General features: G+C 38.8%; 1 protein-coding gene across 2 annotated transcripts in view; it reads right to left on the bottom strand.

Annotated features, from left to right (window-relative positions):
• Positions 1 to 22,472, bottom strand: part of LOC106065024 (nuclear hormone receptor HR96-like) — a 64,577-nt gene that overhangs the window by 16,424 nt on the left and 25,681 nt on the right. The window contains exon 1 of one of the 2 annotated variants that reach the window (XM_013223767.2): positions 11,710 to 12,022. The exons of the other annotated variant lie outside the window; for it this stretch is intronic. Coding sequence (XP_013079221.1) covers positions 11,710 to 11,736 — 27 coding nt within the window. The 5' untranslated portion in view covers positions 11,737 to 12,022. Of the gene's footprint in view, positions 1 to 11,709; positions 12,023 to 22,472 lie in introns of those variants that run through there. 2 annotated transcript variants of the gene reach the window in all.

The following is a 22,472-nucleotide window of genomic DNA, read 5'->3' as shown; positions in this document are numbered from 1 at the left end:
AGTCCCGGACATCTACCCGACGGCGACCTCAAACCTTCGTGTACCCAATAATATCGATGAAAATCAAAGATGACGGCAAAAGAGCCAGTCCACAGATGTTGAGGACCGCCCGTAACTGCGATGCCACTGTACCAACGCCGCTTCCACGTCAAACTATTTGTCAACAATAGTGAGGGGACCGAACAAGCACGAGTGTCCTTGGACTCTGCATCTCTTCTAAGCAACACTGACATTTTATGGTGGTCACGAGACCAGTAACTCCAGTGTGCAAGACCCAGGGTCCCAACTGGTGGTCTAGCTTAGCACAGGTAAATATAATGGAGATGATTTCAAAAAAACCCATCTGGTTGCTTTTAGTACGCACGCACACACACACATGGGCAGCCTCGCTTGTCTCCCGATAAGATACAGCAGCATTTCTTGTATAATCTCCAACGGCCTCGCTAACAGAGCGACCTTGAATGTCAGCACACACAAACAACGCCGACTATACAAGCACACACACACACACACACACCGACTATACAATCTACACAACACACAAACAAGGTTCGTCTGGCGGACGCGATGTCGAGGGGACGCAAATATTGTTCTGTTGCTAAGTTTATCATGTGCAGTCAAGTGAAAAGAACAAAACTGAACGATACTCCACCCCCCCTCTCATTTGAATTTGGCCGTTTACATGTTCTATTTTTAAACATTATTGTGGCGTGCAAGCGCCCTACACCCGAATCTTATTTTTGGGCCCCCCTGAATCAACTGGCACTTGAAATATTTTCAAAACAAACACAACGACAACAACAAAACCAACAAACACAAAACAACAACAACAAACAAACAAACACAAAACAACAACAACAAACAAACAAACACAAAACAACAACAACAAACAAACAAACACTAACTTTGGCGCCTCCAAATATAATTAGCATTTTAGACATTAATGCTCTTATGCTTAAACGGGGATCTTCATTCACAATGCTCCAATGCTAGATGGCCGACTTATAATAGATAAATGCAGCTGTTTACAACCTTTTTTTCTTGTGGATATTACACACACACACAAGACCTCGGGTATGACAAAACAACAATGGCCTACACTTCTACTTCCCCTCGTTTGATCCCTCTCTAAACAAAAAAAAAAAGAACACCCGGTAATGATTGTAAACCTTTTAGGCCCCTACATTTGCCCCATTATTTCCGAGAACCTGCTCACCACCTCGACATGTTCACGAGAAGAAGCTTAGCACATTTCTAATCTACCACAATAAGGGAAAGATAACCCCCCTACCACTATTGTTTTATTTTCTTTTTTACAAAGCTAACATTTATATCAACTGGTAATTAATTATTATGTTTAATTTAGAATAAAAGAAATAACTTCTACATCATTGAGATATAATTGGAATTGCGGAGTACTCCCCCCTCCCCTTTTATTTAAAAAAAAAATAATTTTTATTTAGCTTGTTTCAGATATTATCCACGCCCCCAAATGTACCACACTACGAACTATTTCTGCATTGTTACTGTTCTTGAACAGTTCCGAACGCAAACCCAAGAAAATGTAACTATAGACTAAAAAAAAATATTTAAAAACCTCAAGGGGCCAACATAGAAAAGAATAGAGAGATAGCCCGACAAACATCCAAGCTACAGAGGGAAAAAAAATTACAACAACAACATATCTTGCCATGATCAAGATATAATTTTACACCGCCACCCTTTCCCAACAATATATATATATAGATATATGTTATAAATGGGCACTATACCGGCGACGCATGACACTTGGTACCGGCGACACACAACATTTTGAAATGACATTGATAATAGCAACCACTTCCTTGAAGCGTGCATTCTAAGCCAACAGAGCGACTGGCCACAAAAGAAAAAACACTTCTCTCTGGCATAATATATTGGGAAAGGTCAAGAAGTTTATCTGGGAAATAGGATACATACATGATGTTTGCCAAAGTCTATATCATTTCTTGCTTGATTCTACACACAAATTAACAACAATTAATTTACTAATTTGTAAATATTTTAAAATTGATTCATGTTTTGTTATGTTTGTGTAAAGTTTCAACTTGATCCGAGAATGGGCGTGGGAGAAATAACGTGTACAATTATCTAAGGGGACAGAACCCCACATAGCCATATCTTTTCATACCGAAGGATTCATTTCCCTTTTGGTATTAAACAAAATAGTTTATTACCGGTGCCAGTAATTAATTGACCAATTGTCGTTGTTTTTTTATCATTCAAGTTTTGTTGGGTACAATTTTAATTGTGCAATGTTTCAACCTGATCAGAGAATGGGTGTGGTAGAAATAACGCGTTCAATATTTCTACCAGAACGCGTTCAATATTTCTACCAGACAAAGTGAGTTGATGTAGGCTTAGTTAAAGCTTAGTAAAAAGTGACAGTGACGGCAAGTGGTTCTGGTATTGAACTTTTGCCAATGCTTAGAGGTGGCTAAATTTTGTTGTCTCAAATCCAGGGCCTAAACTTTCAGACTCTCCAGTGTGTAGTCTCCGCGATGCGTTCACCACTTCAAGTGGTGCAGGTACGGCGAGATGTGCTGTAATATGCCTACGCATGCACGCACAGCCTCAAGAAAATTTCAAGAAAACGACAAAAAAAAAAATAGGTCGTTGTTCAGTAGAGCAGAAACACTAATCCGCACACAAAGTCAAGCCTAAAAGGTATTTGTACAGCGATACACCTTTCGAAACACGTTTTACTGGCTAAATCTGGACAACAGTTTTGAGTTTCAAAACACGCCAGGGACTACGTGCTTTCAGGCATAGCAGAGGAATACGTACACTGTTGGTTCACACGGTATGAGGCTAATCACCAAGAGTAAATATCAATAAATCTAGTAACGCCAGGTCATTGTGCAGGCCATACAATTTCCTTCTCGTCTATCCGGGGGTTATTAAACAAGTAAAGAAGAACTATCAGCTCATGGATTTCTGTCCTAGAATACAGACTATCCAAACTAATGGATTTCTGTCCTAGAATACAGACTATCCAAACTCTCATTCCCCTCTTTAATTTGATGATTGGAAGTCCTCCCAGAATAAAACATGCCATAATGCCCATTATCTCAAATCCAACGATTACCAATCACAAGTGCTTGACTTAAATGTATTTTTTTAAACTATTCAAGAGGTTAATAATGTAATGGCCATGGTCTTTCCTAGTAGCTTAATGAAGTAAAAAAACAACAACACATTTTCAGTACAGTAAAGTAACAGAATGTAGACAATGCCAGTCAAATATATGAACTAACTTTATGATCGATAGTTCTAGGCTTAACAAGCATGCAATGAAACACGTAACAGGCTATAGCCCAGTCTTCAGTGTAAGTGAACATTAGGATACCGTTACTTCATCTGAACACAATACTTTGATTCTTTACACACAAAAAATCATTATACGAATTTATCCACACAATATCCATTACACTTTGTAGATAAGAATTAAAAAAAAAAAAAAAACAAGATGTTATAAATACATGAAATTAAGGTCATCTTTGGTTGATATACACCGCACATCATACAACGTAAATATATAACTGTAGAGAATCAATTCACCTCTAATGTAATTTAACCATTATTACCAACAAGAAAAGTTGATATTTTGATTAAATACATCATCAATCTCTTGACATATCTAATGTTACACTTGGATCTATTGAGTACTAAAGATTGTCTAATGTTAAATAAATACGCCACACAAAACTATAGTCTCTGATCGATTAAAAAAAAAACAAAACAATACACACTTGCTGCTAGTGAGAAGTTGACCTTCTTAGCATAACTACACTGTGTTGCCATAAATACACTATGCTGTGTGGGTGCAAAATCAACCAGGCTGTCACAAGTCACCCAGGACTCAGCAAACTCTTTAAATTGTGGCAATAATGTGCCCACCTCCCCCATTTTGTTGTTTGTTGTGCTGTCTGTACGTCGGACTGTCACAATTAAATCTCAAAGTACAAATGCGCTTTTTTTGGAAATGTGCCTCATCTCACCACTGTCCTCTAGATCGAAGCGAGAGAGATACTTTTGGTCTTCCAAGTGCATACTATTTATATATAAATTATGAAAGTAAACTTGGGTCTATGCTATTTAACACTAGATGAAAATTGTTGATATATGATGTAATGTGTGAGAGTAAGTTCCCTTAGCGGATTCGGAAGTGTGGGTTGCTGTTCGTTATCTAATATGGTAGAATAAAGCCTGTGTGTGTTTTGTAAATCGGCCTTGTCGTTAATCTATTTCTACTTGTATTTATGAGTGTATTAACAAAAATAATTCGTGTTACATTGTTCGGATAACAAAATGCGCTTCAGAAAATCAGACGTTCATTCCCACCATGCACACTTCGATCATGCGATTCGAAAACTAACGATTTTAAAGGTCTGTGGTTCAATGTCATCTTTGCTAGTGGCAGCTATTATTAGATCTAGATCTTGCTGTTATGGTTTATAGATCAAGCTATCAGAAAAAAAATAATTGCCAAAGGCTTTCAGAAATGCAGTTTTGTGATTGAAGAGAAATATGCAAACACTTGGAGATAATTCGAAAACTAACGATTTAAAGGTCTGTGGTTCAATGTCATCTTTGCTAGTGGCAGCTATTATTAGATCTAGATCTTGCTGTTATGGTTTATAGATCAAGCTATCAGAAAAAAAAATAATTGCCAAAGGCTTTCAGAAATGCAGTTTTGTGATTGAAGAGAAATATGCAAACACTTGGAGATAATAAGGGAAAATTGACAACGAAGACGCTTGACCTAAGGGAAGTATTTTACCTAGAGGTCAGGATTGAGACAGAAACACTTTTCTCCGGAGGCTTCCCCCTCTCCCATTCAACTAGATCAGTGATGCTCAACCTAATTTGACCTGCGGGCCATTTTAACTTTCGACACGCGTGTTGCGGGCCACATCAACATAATGGTAAAATATGAAATCAAAATTCACTTGAAACCATTTGAAACTATTGGATCTAGTTCTTACATTAATTAATGGGATAGTTAAAGTCTATCATTTTTTACGCGTCTAAAAAATGTTGCTTCATTTCTACTTAAAATGAGAGCAGCATTGTAGCTACTTTTACCACCAACTATTTTCTTGTCTCTTTTTTGGTCAAATCACTAGGCGTAGTTTAACCAATCTTTTATACGCAGATCAAACCAAGAAGGCTCAAACCAAGAAGGCTTCTTATTTGTTTTATAATGCCACTGTATATGTTTTGTTTTTTTAAACATCCAGGCTTTCTCTACAAAACAAACTATGTTGGATTATTATCATGTTCCACAAAAAAGATCCATTCACTTATCCGGGTAGATTCTACATTCAGAGTTCCATTGCACAAACTCATACTCGTTAAAGGTCATGGTACCAATCCATCAGAGAAACAAGTGAGGGCCCTAACAAAGGTAAAGATATATTTTCAACTTTTTTTTTTGAAGGGGAGAGAATTTATTACTTTATGTGCCGACTTTTCGGCGGGCCGGATGCAACCACGACGCGGGCCGGTTCTGGCCCGCGGGCCGTACTTTGGGCATCACTGAACTAGATCATTTAATCCTAGCCTTTGTTCCTCGAGTCCTCTGCGAGGCCGAAGGCAGAGCGCACGAGAGAATCCTCCATATTGCTATACGATACAACAACAAGTCACAACACATCAACCGTAACGCAAAGTTAGTGAACACTTATAAGAATGCATAGACGTTAGGTCACCTACAACCAACAAAAGATGGACATCGCTCCGCAACACGACGGAGCAGAAGGCTGAAACACTAAATGCCAACTAACCAGGTGTCAGAGAGAGGTTTTATGTAAGTCCACTGAAGCGTGGCTGCCAGCCAATCAATGGAGAGGGTCATGAGAACTTCTAAGTGGCGAGCATTAGATCTAGTTTTTATTTGTATTGTGTTATTTTTTATCGCTACCAGCAAGACAGGAAGAAGTGCTCGAGTGAAAAAAAAAAAAAAAAACATGACAGAACTGTTTAAGGAAAATTTCGGCAACCCAAGATTGGTAGATTGAAGAAAATAATAGTAAAAAAAAACAAAAAAAAAAAACACAATTTCGCTCCTGGGAAAACCACACAAAAACCTAGGGAGCAGGGCTGAGAAGAGCAACGTGACATGAGCGGCTCAATTTGAAGGCCAGAGAATGCGAGAGTGAGGAGAGAAGAACGTGACCTGAGAGTGAACCTGGTGAAAAAAAAAAATGGGCCAAGAGCTTATGCCTGGCTTGACTTTTCGTTCGAATAGTATGTACGCGGTAAGGAAATCTAATATTAGGCGCGTCTGAGGCTATGTTTGATTCACGCAAGATGCTACACTTGTATTTTTCACACCCAGATTTAAAACAGCTCAAAATCATCCTCGTGAAGGCCACGTCTAAAAGTGCAATAAAAAAAAAAAAACCAACTGTATTCGTTCTGAGATATTAAAAATAACCCGGAAGCAGAAGTTATCTCCCTGGACATGCATGTGTGTGTGTTGCTGTCATTTAAAGATGAGACACATTTAAGACAGTAACGTGGACGTCATATTTGAACTCACTGTCTCGGGTGAGACTTAAAAAAAAAAAAAAAAAAGAAAGAAATGGTGTAAATAAATTGTCCTTGAATTCAAGGCAGCAAAGTTTGTCCTTGAGTGACAGTGTGGGCGAAGAACTAAGCAGTGTCCGTCTAAAGAGATGACCAAGGAAGATAAATAAATGTACTCCATGCTCTTCGATAGCCAGACAAAATGCTGACATTTATTGGGAAGTGGACACGAACTCGTCCTTAACACACTGACCAACAAACAGAACTCGTAAACAACACAATGACCAAGGAATTAACATTATTTACCGTGTACCTAAATCTCAGGTCTGATTTCTGTTATTATATTTCAAATCATAAGAAGTGAACAAGATTTTTGTTACTCCATAAGCAAGTTACAGAACTCGTGGAAACAAAACAATTTATACAATCATATAAAAAAGATTAGTAAAACGAGGCTCAATACGCTATGAGATAAATGAGAACATTAATTTAACCGAAGAAAAAAAAAAAACGCCGGAAAACGAGAAACGTCGAGTCCGTGGACCGCAGTCAGACATACAAATTTAAAGATTGAAGTTATCTTGTTGCTGACAGGTACTTGGGGGAATTGTGTACAAGAGGCCACGGACAAAACGAAAGATTCTCACGGACTAATGTGGAATGAAATCCACAGTTTTCAGCAGAACTGGGACTAAACACCAGTTGTTCTATGCCACTGAAGCACAGCACACATTTCCTAGACATAGAATGACCAACAAAATCTATACCGACACGATGCTCTGACCTTTGCATCGACCAACTGTTTATTTAATTATTTATTTACACTTAACTGTACTTCCTGTTATTGACAAACTGTTCCTTTATTCATTTGTTTGCACTTATCTGTAGTTCCGGTTATTGACAACGAAAACCGTTGAATGTACGTTCCAAACGAAATGTCTCAATACGGAAGAGACCTATCTTACTCGAGACACATGCCTGCACGCCCGACACACTCTAAGGCAGCATGAAGACACCGTTCAAACACAGACAGGAACACGAGAGGCAGACAAGAATTTGTTTTAAAAAAGAAGGAGATGAACGGCTTCGGTATGGTGCTCACACATCAACAGTCCGAGGTGAAATACCAGTCTAGAGACATTAGCTTTCCAACTAAATCTAGTGAACGAATACAAATAAACTTTAAAAAAAAAAATTACTTTAGTAACAATACTTTTTTATAGTATTGGTCTGGAAGCTTAATCCCAAAGTAGGATTTATGAGATTCTAGCCGACAAGCAGAAGAGAGTGATTGATTGAGACCACGGCTGTCTGGGTGTGTGATGGCCGGCCGGAAGAAGTGACCAGACTCCAGAGAAGATCGATCCATCCAAGGCTTCTCTCACTTGTTCCATTGCCTACACATTTCTCTCTCCCCTTGTTTTTGTTTGACGCTGTAACCTTGGCTCCAACACTAAGCCAGATCGCGCTATTTAAAGCCTCATGATATGTTTTCTCACCACACACACACACACACACAGTGGTATATTTATATATGCGTTCAGCCTCAACCAAGTCGCTCACGTGAGATAAGCGAGAGAGGCAGAGGCGGGGGGGGGGGGGGAACGGTTACTAAATATGGCATCGACTTGATGGCGTTAAAAAAAATGTCATTAGCGATGATGATCTCAAGGAGATGTAGCGCTCTGGAATAAAAAATTGTAGAGAAACAAAATATCAAATAATGCATTCAGGTTATCTGTTTATAGCGGGGACTTCTTAAAACCCCCATCCAACTTTAACGACACGTTAAAAAGCAGGACAGTACATCGGCTGGCCTGTATAGGAAAGAATTTGCGTGTGTCGACGTAATGTTCAAGTGTGTGTGGACCGTCTCGAAATAAATGAAAATTAAACTTGGATTAATTATCACAAAAAGGAATTATTTCTACGTGTATCAATGTTTTAGGCGCTCCCCTAGACACGTGAATTGTGCATTGAGTGCAAGGAACTTCCAACTACATAAAATACAATCTACATATAATACAATATAATACAATCTACATATAATATAATACAATCTACATATAATACAATATCAGCACGCGCACGGAGATAAAATTCACGAAACTGTTACAACATAAAGATTCGATAAGTGTCCAGATAGATTCTAGACGTGACGTAGACAGTTTTTTTTTTTGGTTAGAAGGAAGAAAAAAAAAACTGTTTAAAAGATGACCAGTATATTTCCATGCAGAATTGTTCAAAGCTTTTAAAGTCAGTTTTTTAAAATAACAACATAACAATACAGTCCTATTTACATAGCATCAATGTATTAGTAAAGTGATGTGTTCCCCCCCTGAAGCAAACCCTTTGTTTTCATTTGTGCATGTCCAGTCTTAAATTTCTACCTACCGTAACAAAGGATGACCACCCAATGTCTTTTTACGCTAAAATTTTTAAGTGTTTATTTACAGCGTCAAAACTACTTGCGCCAAGCAGCAACTAGATCTAGTAAACAAGAGAGCTTTGATTTAACATGCAAACAAAAGGTAGAACCTAACAGCAAAAATAGTATCGAATAATGCTTGTGTGAAATCTGATAATTTGAGCAAATAAAATGTTGCTATTGTAAAGAGACTTTTAATAAGTTAACAAAAAGATGTTTAGCTTACAAATATAAGTGGTTGTCTTGGTGATATGTATTAGAAAATCACCCACTTTCGACTATTTTAAATTTTTGCGCTCCATCACAGACATATGGTAGAAAGACCTCACTGCAAACAGCTATGTCCATGCGAACGCCAGTATGGAAAGTAGAGAGGGACTTCGTATGGTCCGTCAGTTAGGCTGGACAGGGCACATATGCCGTAAGGGGGGCACTGCCCAAAGGCAGTCTTTTTTTTTTTTGGTAAGCTGAAAAGTGGTCGACTTAACAGAGGTGCTCCACGGAAACGCTTTAATGACCAGTTTAGGCACCAACTTGCTTTGACTGACATAGAATTAGAAGACAGCACGTGAAATACTGCACTCTCGTTAACTCTTTCTCTCCGCAGTTATTTGTGTCCAACATTTCGAAGGAATTCTTCATTTTGCTCATTACTATTTCACTACCTTGTTATGATTGGGCCCCAATAGCTTTGTTGTTTGTTCTCAGAAAATGTTGTATTTGGTAAAGAAGTAAAGGGGAAATGCATGCTCTTCTTACAGAACATAAAGTCAAGTTTACAAAATTAAACATTAATTTATTTTAATGATGTCAAAATCAAAGATGGAATCGTCGATTAGGAGAGAAAGAGTTGATCTTCGGGCCAGAAGACAAGCTTTGTTTTATATTGGCTTACATTTAACATGTTTATCTTATGCAGAAAAAAAAATGAACATATGTTTTGACATTTTCTGAAAAGTCCTGATGATAAAAAAAAAAAAGTACAAGAATTGTTTTGTTAGTTTCTAGTATGTGTATCTAAGTGTTCCCTGACAATACAACAAGCAAATAATTTAGATGAATACAGAGTATGGGCGAATCTTAACAGAGTAATGAATCAATTCCTTAATAGGATTAAGGTCCATGAATTAATGTCGACTACACTTCCGCACACATTTCTTTTAATACAATTAAGTGACCTATAGATCATGTCACAAGTAGCACACCTTACAATGTACATACACTCTCTCAAATAATTGAATTCATCTTGATGGCAAGAAAAAATTAAAGGGGTCCAGTACAGCATACAAAATAAACTCCAGCATTATATATATATATATAAATTCACACACACACATTATAATATATAATGTTTGTTTTACATGTTTCGGATGTTCCTTCAGAGTTGAAAATAGTTTACTTCCTAGTCCAAACCTCTCGCAGGACGATGTGGGATGGGAGCGGGCAGGGTTTGAACCCGGGAACATCGATAAGTCCGAACGACAGTCCAGCGCAAACCGCACGACCAGGCAGCCATCCATCTAATGGGCTGACAAATGGTACAGTGCAGTAACAACTAAGTCTGGATAGGAGTGAGTAGATTAAATCTATAATATATATAATCCACCCACTACTAGATCCAGTACTAGATCTAGATCAACTCATTAATATCTAGACTTAGTTATAGTTCTAGATATTCGATATTTTAAATTTTACGACTAGATCTAGATCTAAATGTAGAATTTAGATCAATAAAAAAAATCGTATCAAAGCTCGTCTACACTCTAGATCTAGAATTAATCTAGAAACATCTTTTTGTAAATGTATTGATCTTTTTGTCTCTTTACACGACCCTTTGATCAAGAAACTTGAAAAGGACCAAGATTCATGTGACGCCTGTGTGTAGTCGCTGAACGAACTATTTATGTTCTGTCTGTTCTATTTATGTGATTGTGAATGCTTCTGTTGTGTTGTTTTTATATGAGAAAAGAGTCCTTGTAATCACAACTAATTTCCATAAGGCGCATAATAAGGATCAATAAAGCAGTCTTAGTCTTAGAAGCTACACAGCACACTCTCTACCTTTAACCTTACAATACATTATATTATACTAGCTAGATCTATTGTAGAATCTGATCTAGATTAAATCATAAATGAAAAGACATATAGAAACCATAGAGACAAGATTAAAAGACTAATCAAATCTGTCTTAACTATAAATCTAGAGTCTAGATTAACTATAGACTTATAGATCTAGATTAGATTATTATAGATTCTAGAATTTAGTAGTAGAATACATTAGATTTCATTATAGATCTAGATCATGATACTAGATCTAGAAGTATATCTAGATCTAGAATAGATATAATCTTAATCTTAATCTAGTTATAAGCCATCTATTCTAGATTCTAGATCTATACAGACATAATAGATCTAAACTTGTCTATTCTAGATCTATCTACTAGATTCTAATTATCTAGATCTAGTTAAATCTAGTTGTAGACTAGTAGTATTCAATTCTACGTCTAGACAAGGTCTTTACTACAGATGACTTTTGACATTCTAGAACTAGATCTATCTAGATTCTATATTAGTATATAGAATATATTATAGATCTAGAACTATATAGATATAGATCTATAGTTATAGTTTATGATACAGGCTACACTCTACAGTCACTCAAAACCAGTCAAGTCAAAACCTTTAGTTAAAACAAAAAAAAATCTTACTTGGTCAGAGTAGTACGTCACGACCATAGCAATTCAACTAATCAATAGGATCCCTTGTGTTTCAATGAAAATATTAGATCTAGATCTAGCAAGAATTTAAATACTAATCTATCGCTATTCGATCTATGCTGTAACACATAAAGAACAACACAGTAACACACACTACTAGTAGGGTCTAGATGTAAACAGCAGCCGACGAGAATCAACGTCCCGAAGATTACAGCACACGGCCGTCGACCGACTGCAAGGTTGGCGAATAGCACACACACACACATACACGCACATTTCAACCGTCCCGATGAGGCAAGACTCCCGTGTCTATGTGTGCCTGTGTTTGGCGTGTGTGTGTGTGTGCGCCTGTTTATGTGCTGTAGCCCGCTCTTGCGTATTGCGTTGTTCAAAACGAAAGGAGAACAAAAAAATATTTTTTTGTGGGCGGGGAGTTGGGGGTGAAGGGACCAGAGGGAAGAGGGGGAGAGTAAATGTAAAAAGAAAAAAAAAAGGGGGGGGGGGGTGTCATTCGGCTGGCCTAGTCTTATTCTGGAGCAGACGAACCCGAAATGTGAGGTAGGAGCCGGGAGCGCGCGGGTGGGTGAGCGATGCATCTTGCAAACAACTTGAAGGTGATGCTGGCCTAGTTAAAGTGTCAATTTGAGACGTGGTCACCCTTTGTGCCCCAAAAAAATTTGCCCTGAGTCCGAGCACACAAGATCAACTGAATGCATTTCGACAAAGCCTATCTAAGGAGAAGAACTCCACATTTGCATCCATATATCTCAATAATATAGAAGCTATTTCCCTTTCTATCAAACAAAATAATGAATTACCAATAATTAATTGACTTTTTTTTTTCAAATTAATTCATGTTTTGTTAGGTACAATAAATAATTGTTTGAACTTTCAACTTGCTCCGAGAACGAATGTGGGAGAAATAACCAGAGAAAGTTGATTTAAGCTTTGTAAAAAGAACTCCCGTTGGAGGTGCCTAAGGTCCGAGTCCACTGCACTGGTAGGGAAGGAAGAAAGCCCCACAAAACATGTCACTATCCATCCACACCGCTTTTCAAAGGCCCACTCTTAAGAAGAGAAGAGAAGGAATATAGAGTTCTGGTGTGCTCGGCCTTTGGACACGCTTCTAGGCCGAGCGTCTTGGGATACGAGCCATCGGTAATAGGGATGTAATAATTTACATCTACTTGGATCTTTCCCGGACAGAAATTTGTTCAGACAGGCAGATGGGGGCAAGCTTCCATAGGCGTAGAGTTCCAAGAATCTTAGGATCTCATCTCTTAGGAAGAGAAAGTAACACTAGTACGTACAGGCGGTGGTGTGGGTTGGGTGGGGGGGGGGGGGGGGTGAGTGGCACTTTACCGGGTGAAGGTCAAAATGGAGCACGCGATCCGAAATGTCATTCCCACCTTTCCATAATGAAATTAATAAAACAAAGATTCTATGATATTCCTTGAGAACGTCTGCTAGAAATTTCTCATTAAAAAGATGTTCAGCGCATTGTAAATAATAGTGACTCGAAGTGAGGAAAAAAAATGTATTGGGAACTTTATTTGTTTAATATCAGTATTTTAGGTGTAAAAAAAACAACTATTTATCATAAATTCCTAATTCTACCGAAAAGTAACATAAGATTTTACTTTATATTCGACTAAATACCTCTTTCATACATTGCAATATGTGAGGCAGACGATATGAAGGTCATCTGTTTCTACGGCCGAGGGATAACGAAGGTGTCTCGTGGACACCGCATGACCAACCGCCTTTAGTTTCCCAGACTAATGTTGGGTAAACTCATTTGGGGGGGGGGGGGCGTCCTAAAAATTCCGAAATTTAAAATGCAAGTCAACCAGAAAACCCCCTGGTGGTTCAAGCGCTCTACCACTTGGCCACCACTCCCCTCTAATATATGACTAAATCAACAGCGACTGACAACACAGCATGACAGACTACGACTAGTATACGACTGAAAACCTCATCAATAAAACGGTAATTTCAGCACAAACAGATCGATGCACTAATCATGTGACGGTACTAAAACTATAAATGACTACTTTACTTGTACATAAAGAGTTACACCTTAATGACTGATAAAATGTGGTCGGTTTACTTTTTTTTTTTTTTTTTTTTTAAACTCTTCAAAAGACATGTACATAAAAAAGTCGCATGTAGTTTCGGTCACGCAAAAATCCGTTAATAATCTATCTTTACAAATAATAAAAAAGTAGATTTAAAAATAAAAATAAATTGTAGATTAGCTACAGCTCTGTGGGTCCTCTTGTTGGGATGGTGGGGGGGGGGAGGAGGAGGAGCCACACAAGAACATCATTACAGTGTCTAAGCCCTCACCTGGACACCCACAAGGAAAGAGAAAGAGGAGACGACCCAGGAATACATGGCACCAAGATTTGGAAGCCAAGCAAGACGCGGGGACAAGTTGGAATGACTTGCCCAGAACCGAGAAGTCTGGAGGAAGCCAATGCCCAAGACAGGACCAAATACAGTGATGTTTCCCCGTTCATACCTTGCGATCTATGGTCATCTGCTTCTGAGGCCCACGGTTAACGAGAGTGTCATGGCCAGTACAGCGACCAACCGCGTTTACTTTCCCCGACTTAAGTCAAGTACCAAATTAGAGCTGGGTGGACTCAGAGGCGCCCTAAAGATCCCGACATTAAAAATCGCGAGTCTTCACCAGGATTCGAGCCCAGGACCCCTTGGTTCGGAAATCAAGAGCTTTACCGCTCAGCCACGGCAGTAGATACAATGGGTAGATACAATTCAAAAGTAATTATTTATACCAATTCAGTAATTTCTAATAACAACGAATGTAAGAATAATAATTTTGTCTTTCACGAGGAGTAACATTGGCTGTAGCGCTTGTTGGTATCGCCAGTGTAGTCACCATCCAGGGAAAGCAATGAACGAATCGCTTCAGTCATTGGGAAATTACATTTCTCTCTTGACTCGCAAGAATACCTAACCCTAACCTTTTCCTCACATTACATTCTGGAGTCTTTACTGCGATATTAACATCAGCACTTGCCGGCTCAGTGTATTCCTACAATTCACATTAAAGGCACATTCCTCGTCCCATATGCTAGGACGAATTTGCACAAATACTCCTTCTTCCCTAGTGCTATTAGAGCATGGAATGGGTTGCCCTGAGCTAGCCAGGAAAAACCAGTGACTTGGCAGAATTTAAGTCATTGGTTAATATGCATGACTAAATGCATGACGCGTAGGACGTAATCATCTTCTTTTCTGAAGTAACGTCTGTATTATATAAGATAAGATAAGAAGATAATTCCATACAATGTCTTTGTCGTAAATGACAAAAACATACTAAGACTAAGTCTAAGACTAAAACAGCCATTGTAGATCTTATGTTTTTCCCAGATTAAATACAAGAGAAGGCTAGATACAGTGGAAAACAAAGAAGCTATTCATCCAGAAATTCATCACTCGAGTCTTTTCCTCCTGGCTACACCCAGAATAGTGAAAACTAAAAATCAATTGAAAAGTAAGATCAGTCCACTGTACCCTGTGTTCCACTATTCTCATCCTCTCTCTCCCTTCCTCTCTCTCTCCCTCTTCCTTCCTCTCTCCCTATCTTTCTTCCTCTCTCTCTCCTTCCGTTTTGTTTACACCTCCCTCCTCCCTTCTGTCTAAATCTCTTTTGTTTGTTTGTTTGTTTTGGGTCAGTAAGGCTATATACATATAGATCTATATGCTTTTTTTTACATTTGAACTGTATTCAGAAATCGAATAAGCTAAATGAGATTTTTTTTGTGGTGAACTGTCCATCCCAGTGCAACTGCCCTCGTATACGTATTGATTGGGCCCAGCACAACTAGATCAAGATGACGTTAGTTTTCCAGTCTGACGAGATTTCAAGAGTCAATCGATATAGAGCTGCTACACGCTGGGATCAATGTCTTGTCTTGAGCAGCACAGCATAATAGGATTGGAACACAGCAGGACACAGTAGGATGGCAACACTACGAAACACGACACACTAAGCTATCACACTACAACACACGACACACTAAGCTATCACACTACAAACACGACACACTAAGCTATCACACTACAAAACACGACACACTAAGCTATCACACTACAACACACGACACACTAAGCTATCACACTACAAAACACGACACACTAAGCTATCACACTACAAAACACGACACACAAAACTGCACACTACAACACACGACACACAAAGCAATCACACTACAAAACACGACACACTAAGCTGTCACACTACAAAACACGACACACTAAGCTATCACACTACAAAACACGACACACTAAGACTGCACAACAAAACTCGACACACTAAGCTATCACACTACAAAACACGACACACTAAGCTATCACACTACAACACACGACACACTAAGCTATCACACTACAAAACACGACACACTAAGCTATCACACTACAAAACACGTCACACAAAACTGCACACTACAACACACGACACACTAAGCTATCACACTACAAAACACGACACACTAAGCTGTCACACTACAAAACACGACACACTAAGCTATCACACTACAAAACACGACACACAAAACTGCACACTACAAAACACGACACACTAAGACTGCACAACAAAACTCGACATACTAAAATTGTCCATTTCAAAAGAAGACATTAAGATTGCTCACTACAAAACACGACATGCTAAAATTGCAAAACAGCACAGGACGATACACTAAGATTGGAAATTACAAAAACACGACACACTAAGATTGCAAAGTACAAAACACGACACAGTAAGATTGTAAAGTACAAAACACGACACAGTAAGATTGCAAATGACAAAACACGACACACTAAGATTGCAAATGACAAAACACGACACACTAAGATTGCAAATGACAAAACACGACATACTAAGATTGCTAATTACAAAACACGACACACTAAGATTGCAAATGACAAAACACGACACGCTAAGATTTCAAATGACAAAACACGACACACTAAGATTGCAAATGACAAAACACGACACACCAAGATCGCAAATTACAAAACATGACACGCTAAGATTTCAAATTACAAAACACGACACACTAAGATTGCACACTACAAGACACAATAAGATTGCATAAAGCAACACAGAAAGACACATTACAAGACGAAACACTACGACTGGAACAGCTTTTATAAAAATTGAACAATAATCAATAAAAGTCCCAGCACACACACAGATCGATTCACTAATCATTAAATCGTTTGACTACTACAGAGATCAAATTACGAGATGACAATCAGTCAATGCCACCATGACAGGATGCATTGGACTACTGATCTTAATGACTTAAGTGATCAAATGTGGCCCTTTGTTTTGTAAACTCTTCAATTTCTAGACTAAACATACACGATTAACTTCAAACTATGTAGATATTTCTGAACAAAGCAGGTCATGAACACAAATTGTGTGTGTCAGTGTGTGTGCCTTAAAAAGTGGGAGTTTAAAGGCAAAGCACCGCCCCTTCCTCCAGGACAATACAACCAAAATAAAAAAAATAATTCTGTGTCTCTGTAGGTCTAATAACTTAGTAATAACTTAAACACCCCACATTTGGTATAAAATGAGTCAGCAAAAAAAAAAAAACACACCACATGACATCTGTATGAGCCAATAATTCATTAACACCCAAACACAAGGATAACCAAAAAGGAAAACCTTTTCATCCTGACACAGGAATCAGTTGTTTCTTTTTTAAGCACTAAATCATAACCAGTTATCACCCCCCCCCCCCCTCCGCCGCATCTCTCTTCTCTATAAATAGATCTAGATCTCTATTCCATGTCTAGGTTCTGTAAACTTTGACAAACAAGAGGCACAACAAAAAGGGTGGAGGGGGGCGGGTATGTAGGGCCGGGGTGGTGTAACACTGTTTAGGAGAAGGAGAAAAGGAAGGGGGGGGGGGCTTAACAAAACTCCCGTATTTAGATCAAGGTAGACAGTACAGGTGTACATCCGTGACGTGAAGACATGCATTTTGGGTCACTTGTACTTTTAACAGTAGGACACTCACACACACACACGCAGAAGTAAACACAAGCAGGGCACACACCAACACACAGACACAAAAGTAAGCCCATGCGAGCACGTAGGCCTAATGATTCTATTATAGGTGACGTTCAGCGTAACCGAGCCGTTGGATTTTGGATAGCAGTTGTCACTACCCAGAAATACCTGCTAATAAAACTGGATCAACAGGTGTACACCCAAATGAAAAACTTGCAAAATCGTTTAACTCTCATTGACAGAGGTAGAGACAGCATTTTGGATCACACACATTCGTGTACAATGTATCTACGCAGATGATTCTATATATTTAACCCCCCGTACTGTGAAACATGAACAGGACGTAGACACCCGTAAAGAACAAAAACAAGTTTCAGATTGCATTTCTATCGCTCTAGTTTTGAATCATGGGAAGATGCAATTATGTTTGATTGTATTACGTCATGGGTCAAGGTCACTAACAACATCCGAAAATAGAAGCTGCGATATTATAGGTTTGAGGCTAACAACAATTGGGATCGATGTTCACTGGCCTGGAAGTCGATGGACTGGGGGTCAGACAACATTGTCTACGAAATATGAACGCATAGATCATTGTGTGTGTGTGTGACTGTCTGTGCGTGTGTCAGTAGGTCTCTTGAGTATCAGATTAGTGTCAATGATGACGTCAAATTTAAAGCGATGTAACATAAGCAGTAGATCAAGAAAAACATAAAAATTACTTTAATAAAAAAAAAAACAAGCTTATACGAAGTGTCATTGTAATAATTAGTTTGGATCAGTCATGCAATTAAATTTGTAATGGATTTAGACCCAACAATAATAAATCTGTTCGATTAGAAATGTTTTTAACAATAGTTTTTGTTTAGCGCAATTTCATGCTTTTAAGCTTTCTCAATACGCTATGATCCTATCACTTGTCTGAACCAGTTTGGGGGGGGGGGGGGGAGGCGTGGGAGAAAGGGGTATAAGTGTAAAGGTTACCGTGAAAGCTTTTTAAATGCATTTCTTTTTAAAAAGTTGCATGACTAGAGGACTCAAGCCTCCTAAAGCAAAAACACTCTAACCACTGTGCCAGCGAAGTGCTCGTGGAAATAGAACTTATTGTTAGTTTCAAACTTTTAAGCGACGAACTAAATCTCTACAAAAAGTAAAAAGGGAACTAATTGAACTTAAATGCCGCATCTGTCAAGTGCATATTTCTTTCCCTTGTTCGATACCAAACAAAATAATTAATTCCCAAAAATTAATTAACTAATTGGTAATTTTTTTTTAAATTTATTTTTGTATTGCCCCTGACGACCTGCTAACTTTTTGTAAAAAGACGAAAGCTTAAAACCTATGGCCACATTACAAGATCTACGGGGCTCGCAAAGACCTTCCTTCAGGGAACAGTGCCAGGCAAAAAAAAAGAAGAGGCAGACAGAAAAAGCGATGGGAGGACAACATTAAAGAACGGACGGGCCTGACATTGAGAGAGGTTCTAAACAAGGCAAAAAAAGGGAGGAATGGAGAAAGACGGTCGACAAATCTTGCCTGGTGCCCCAACGGTCCAACAGACCAAGGGATAGGTAAAAAAAAGAAGGTAAAAAAAAATTGTCAGGTACAAGAAATAATTGAGCGAAATTTCAACTTGATCCAAGATTGGGGGTGGGTGAAATATCGTGAACAAAAAAGTGTACCAGACAGACAGAGTGAGTTGATGTAAGCTTTATAATGATTTTCTTTTATGTTTTTTTTTAGGGCGTCTCTGAATCCCAATAGATTAGAATCCGAAGCACGCTATAGAAAGCTGTTTATCGGGCTCCCTGTGCTGGCTACACGACACACACACACACACGCACGTTAACCGTTCGCCAAAGAAAAAAAAAAATTTTAACATCAATGTGCCGAAAAACTTCTGGGTCTCAATAGAAACATTATTTAATGAAACAGCCCACATTCTATGCCCCTCTTAATGTTTGTATTCCTCCAGGCAATAGACTTGTGTCAAAATAACAAAACAAGCATAACATAAAAAAAATAATATAAAAAAAAACAACAAAGAAAAAACACAAAGTTATTTGAGGTAAACAACTCTGCACACACAAATATCTCTTAATAATGTAGAAGTTGTTTCCCTTATTCGACACTACACAAAGCACTTTATTACCAATGATTAATTGACGAATCAGTTATTTGTTAGGTACCATAATTAATTGATTAAAGCTTCAACTTTATCCGAGAACGGGTGTGGGAGAAATAGCGTGTTCAATTATCTAAGGGGACGAAACTCTCCATATTTAGTCGTATCGATGAATACTGATGGATTAATTTCCCTTGTTGGTATCAAACTAAATAATTGATTACTAGTAATTAATTGACTACTTTTTTGGTGTTTTATTGATTCGTGTCTTGTCTATGCCAATCAATAATTGTGCAAAGTTTTAACTTGATTCAAGATTAGGTGTGGGAGAAATAACGTGTACAAACATTTGACCAGACACACAGACAGAGTCGATATTACCTTTTACCTTTACCTATCCCATAGTCTGTTGGACCGTTGGGGCACCAAACAAGACTTGACCGTCTTTCTCCATTCCTCCCTGTCTTTTGCCTTGTTTAGAACCTCTCTCATTGGCAGTGTACAAACATTGGACCAGACAGACAGAGTGAGTCATAAAATGTATTATGATACCAAAGATGCTATGAACACATTTCTGTCATGCTAAAGTGCAGCTAAATGCATAGGCTCAATTCCCCGAGGCTTGAATTGTTCGTTTCGGGCGTTCCTTCAGGATTGAAGATGATTACGACCTAGCAAAAACCTCCTGCAGCAAGGGCGAAGCGGAGAACAGCCGGCAAGGCTCGAGACGACTGCGCATTCCCTGCCCAGACTATGAGGACATGTTTGTTCGACATGTTTCGGACTTCTTCCTCGTTCTCATTATCATGTTGGAGCGTTCATATGACTAGACCAATACATGAGACGAACTGCGCCGGGAACTCTCCAAATAGTTTTCTTTCTATTGGGGTGTTTTGGTGTCTTGTTCGGGTCGCTTGGTAAAGAATGCAGTTTTGAAAGACATGGTCAGCATTCTTTGGTGACACTCCACATGGGCAGATTTCACTGCCAATTTACAATTTTGAGCTCCCGGAACATATGTTGTCTCATTCTGTTGTGTCCGGTCCTGAGTCGAAAGATTAGACGTTGATCTTGTCGGGGATAGCTTATAATAGGTGTTATCTTTCTTGTGATTCGGATGAGAGCTTATCCATTTCTCATTTATTTTATTCACTATTAGTTTCTTCATTTCTTCTGTATAGAGTGCAATGTTTAATTGTGAGTTTGTTCTCCTACTCTTGGAGAGTGTTTCAACCTTCTCATTTCCTTCTAGTTCAATATGTGCTGGTATCCATTGAAGATGAAGTTGTTTTTTTTTTTTTGTCTGTTGGGTCGGACGTTCCTTCAGGATTGACGATTAAATTAAAATTAAATTATAGCTTTTATATAGCGCTGCTTTCACGCTTATAGCATGCTCAGAGCGCTTTGGTCCAATCTCAGTTGTGGAGCTGTGGGGAGGGGGGGGGGGAGGCATCTAAGAGTAGTTTTCCGTGCTGCCTTTAGGCGCTCAGTAAACACAACTCTGCCCGAGTCGGGTGTCGAACCTCGAGACCCCCTCATATGCAGCCAAACCAAGTCAAGTTCAAGCGTACTTAGCCTCTCGACCACGGTTCCCACGATTACTACGTTCTATCCCAAACCTCAAGCTGGACGACAGGGATTGAAGGCAGTAGGCAGGGTATGCACCTTTAACCATTGAAACTACAGCCCAGAGCGCATAACACACGGCCAGGCATCCATCCGTTTGTACTAAATTATAAATTCTCCATCTGTTCTGTTAGATTAATTATAGAAGTTTATAAAAAGAAAGAACACAATTAACTGGATGTTGATGCAGACGGTCCCAAGTAAGGTGAACATTTCAATAAAGTCAACAGAATAAAAACCACGGCCCAATGTCTACGTCACCACTCTCCCCCCCCCCCCACCCCCTCCCCGGTGCTTTAGGCAGAGCTGCCAGCAGAAATACCTGCATTGAACTTTGTTCAAAATACCTGGGCTCCAGGTGCATGACGTCACAGCCTGGACGCTGACGTCCGGTAACAACAAGGAGAGAGAGAGAGGAAAAAAAAGATGTTGGCATAACAAGTCAAGTGGAACTGTCTCCCCCCTACACATTGGTAACGCAGTTGTTGTTTTTTTGTTGTTCCCACAAAGCTCAGCGCCACTGTAATCTTTCCCAGTATGCAAATAAACATGTTCACCTCACATGTATCCACGCCCCGTTTCACACCGAGCGATCTCTGTCGAACTTGTTTAGGCGATGTCAACAAAGAAATCAAGCTAGACAAAACAGATCAATATAAATCAATATATAGGAGACAGAACAAAAAAACAGACACATCTGACTTGAATCTAACACGTTTTCTATGTAATGTAGGCCTATAGATTTTATAGTCACGTTGTACTTTCTCAGTTTCTTCAGACCAATCGCATAAACAACATTACACGCCCATACACAAATCCCTACATCTAAACAGAAAATATGACATGGGCGCAAAACTGAACACCAAGCCCCTGCCCTGAAGAATAGTTACAAAAGATGTGTAATAAGTTTACCCCTGTGACATATGTATATTTCGTTATAAAACAGGA

This window comes from Biomphalaria glabrata, chromosome 1 (genome assembly GCF_947242115.1).
Source record: "Biomphalaria glabrata chromosome 1, xgBioGlab47.1, whole genome shotgun sequence".
Lineage (NCBI taxonomy): Eukaryota > Metazoa > Mollusca > Gastropoda > Planorbidae > Biomphalaria > Biomphalaria glabrata.
The sequence above is the reverse complement of the archived record's forward strand: the minus strand, read 5'-3'. Positions and strand labels throughout refer to the sequence as shown.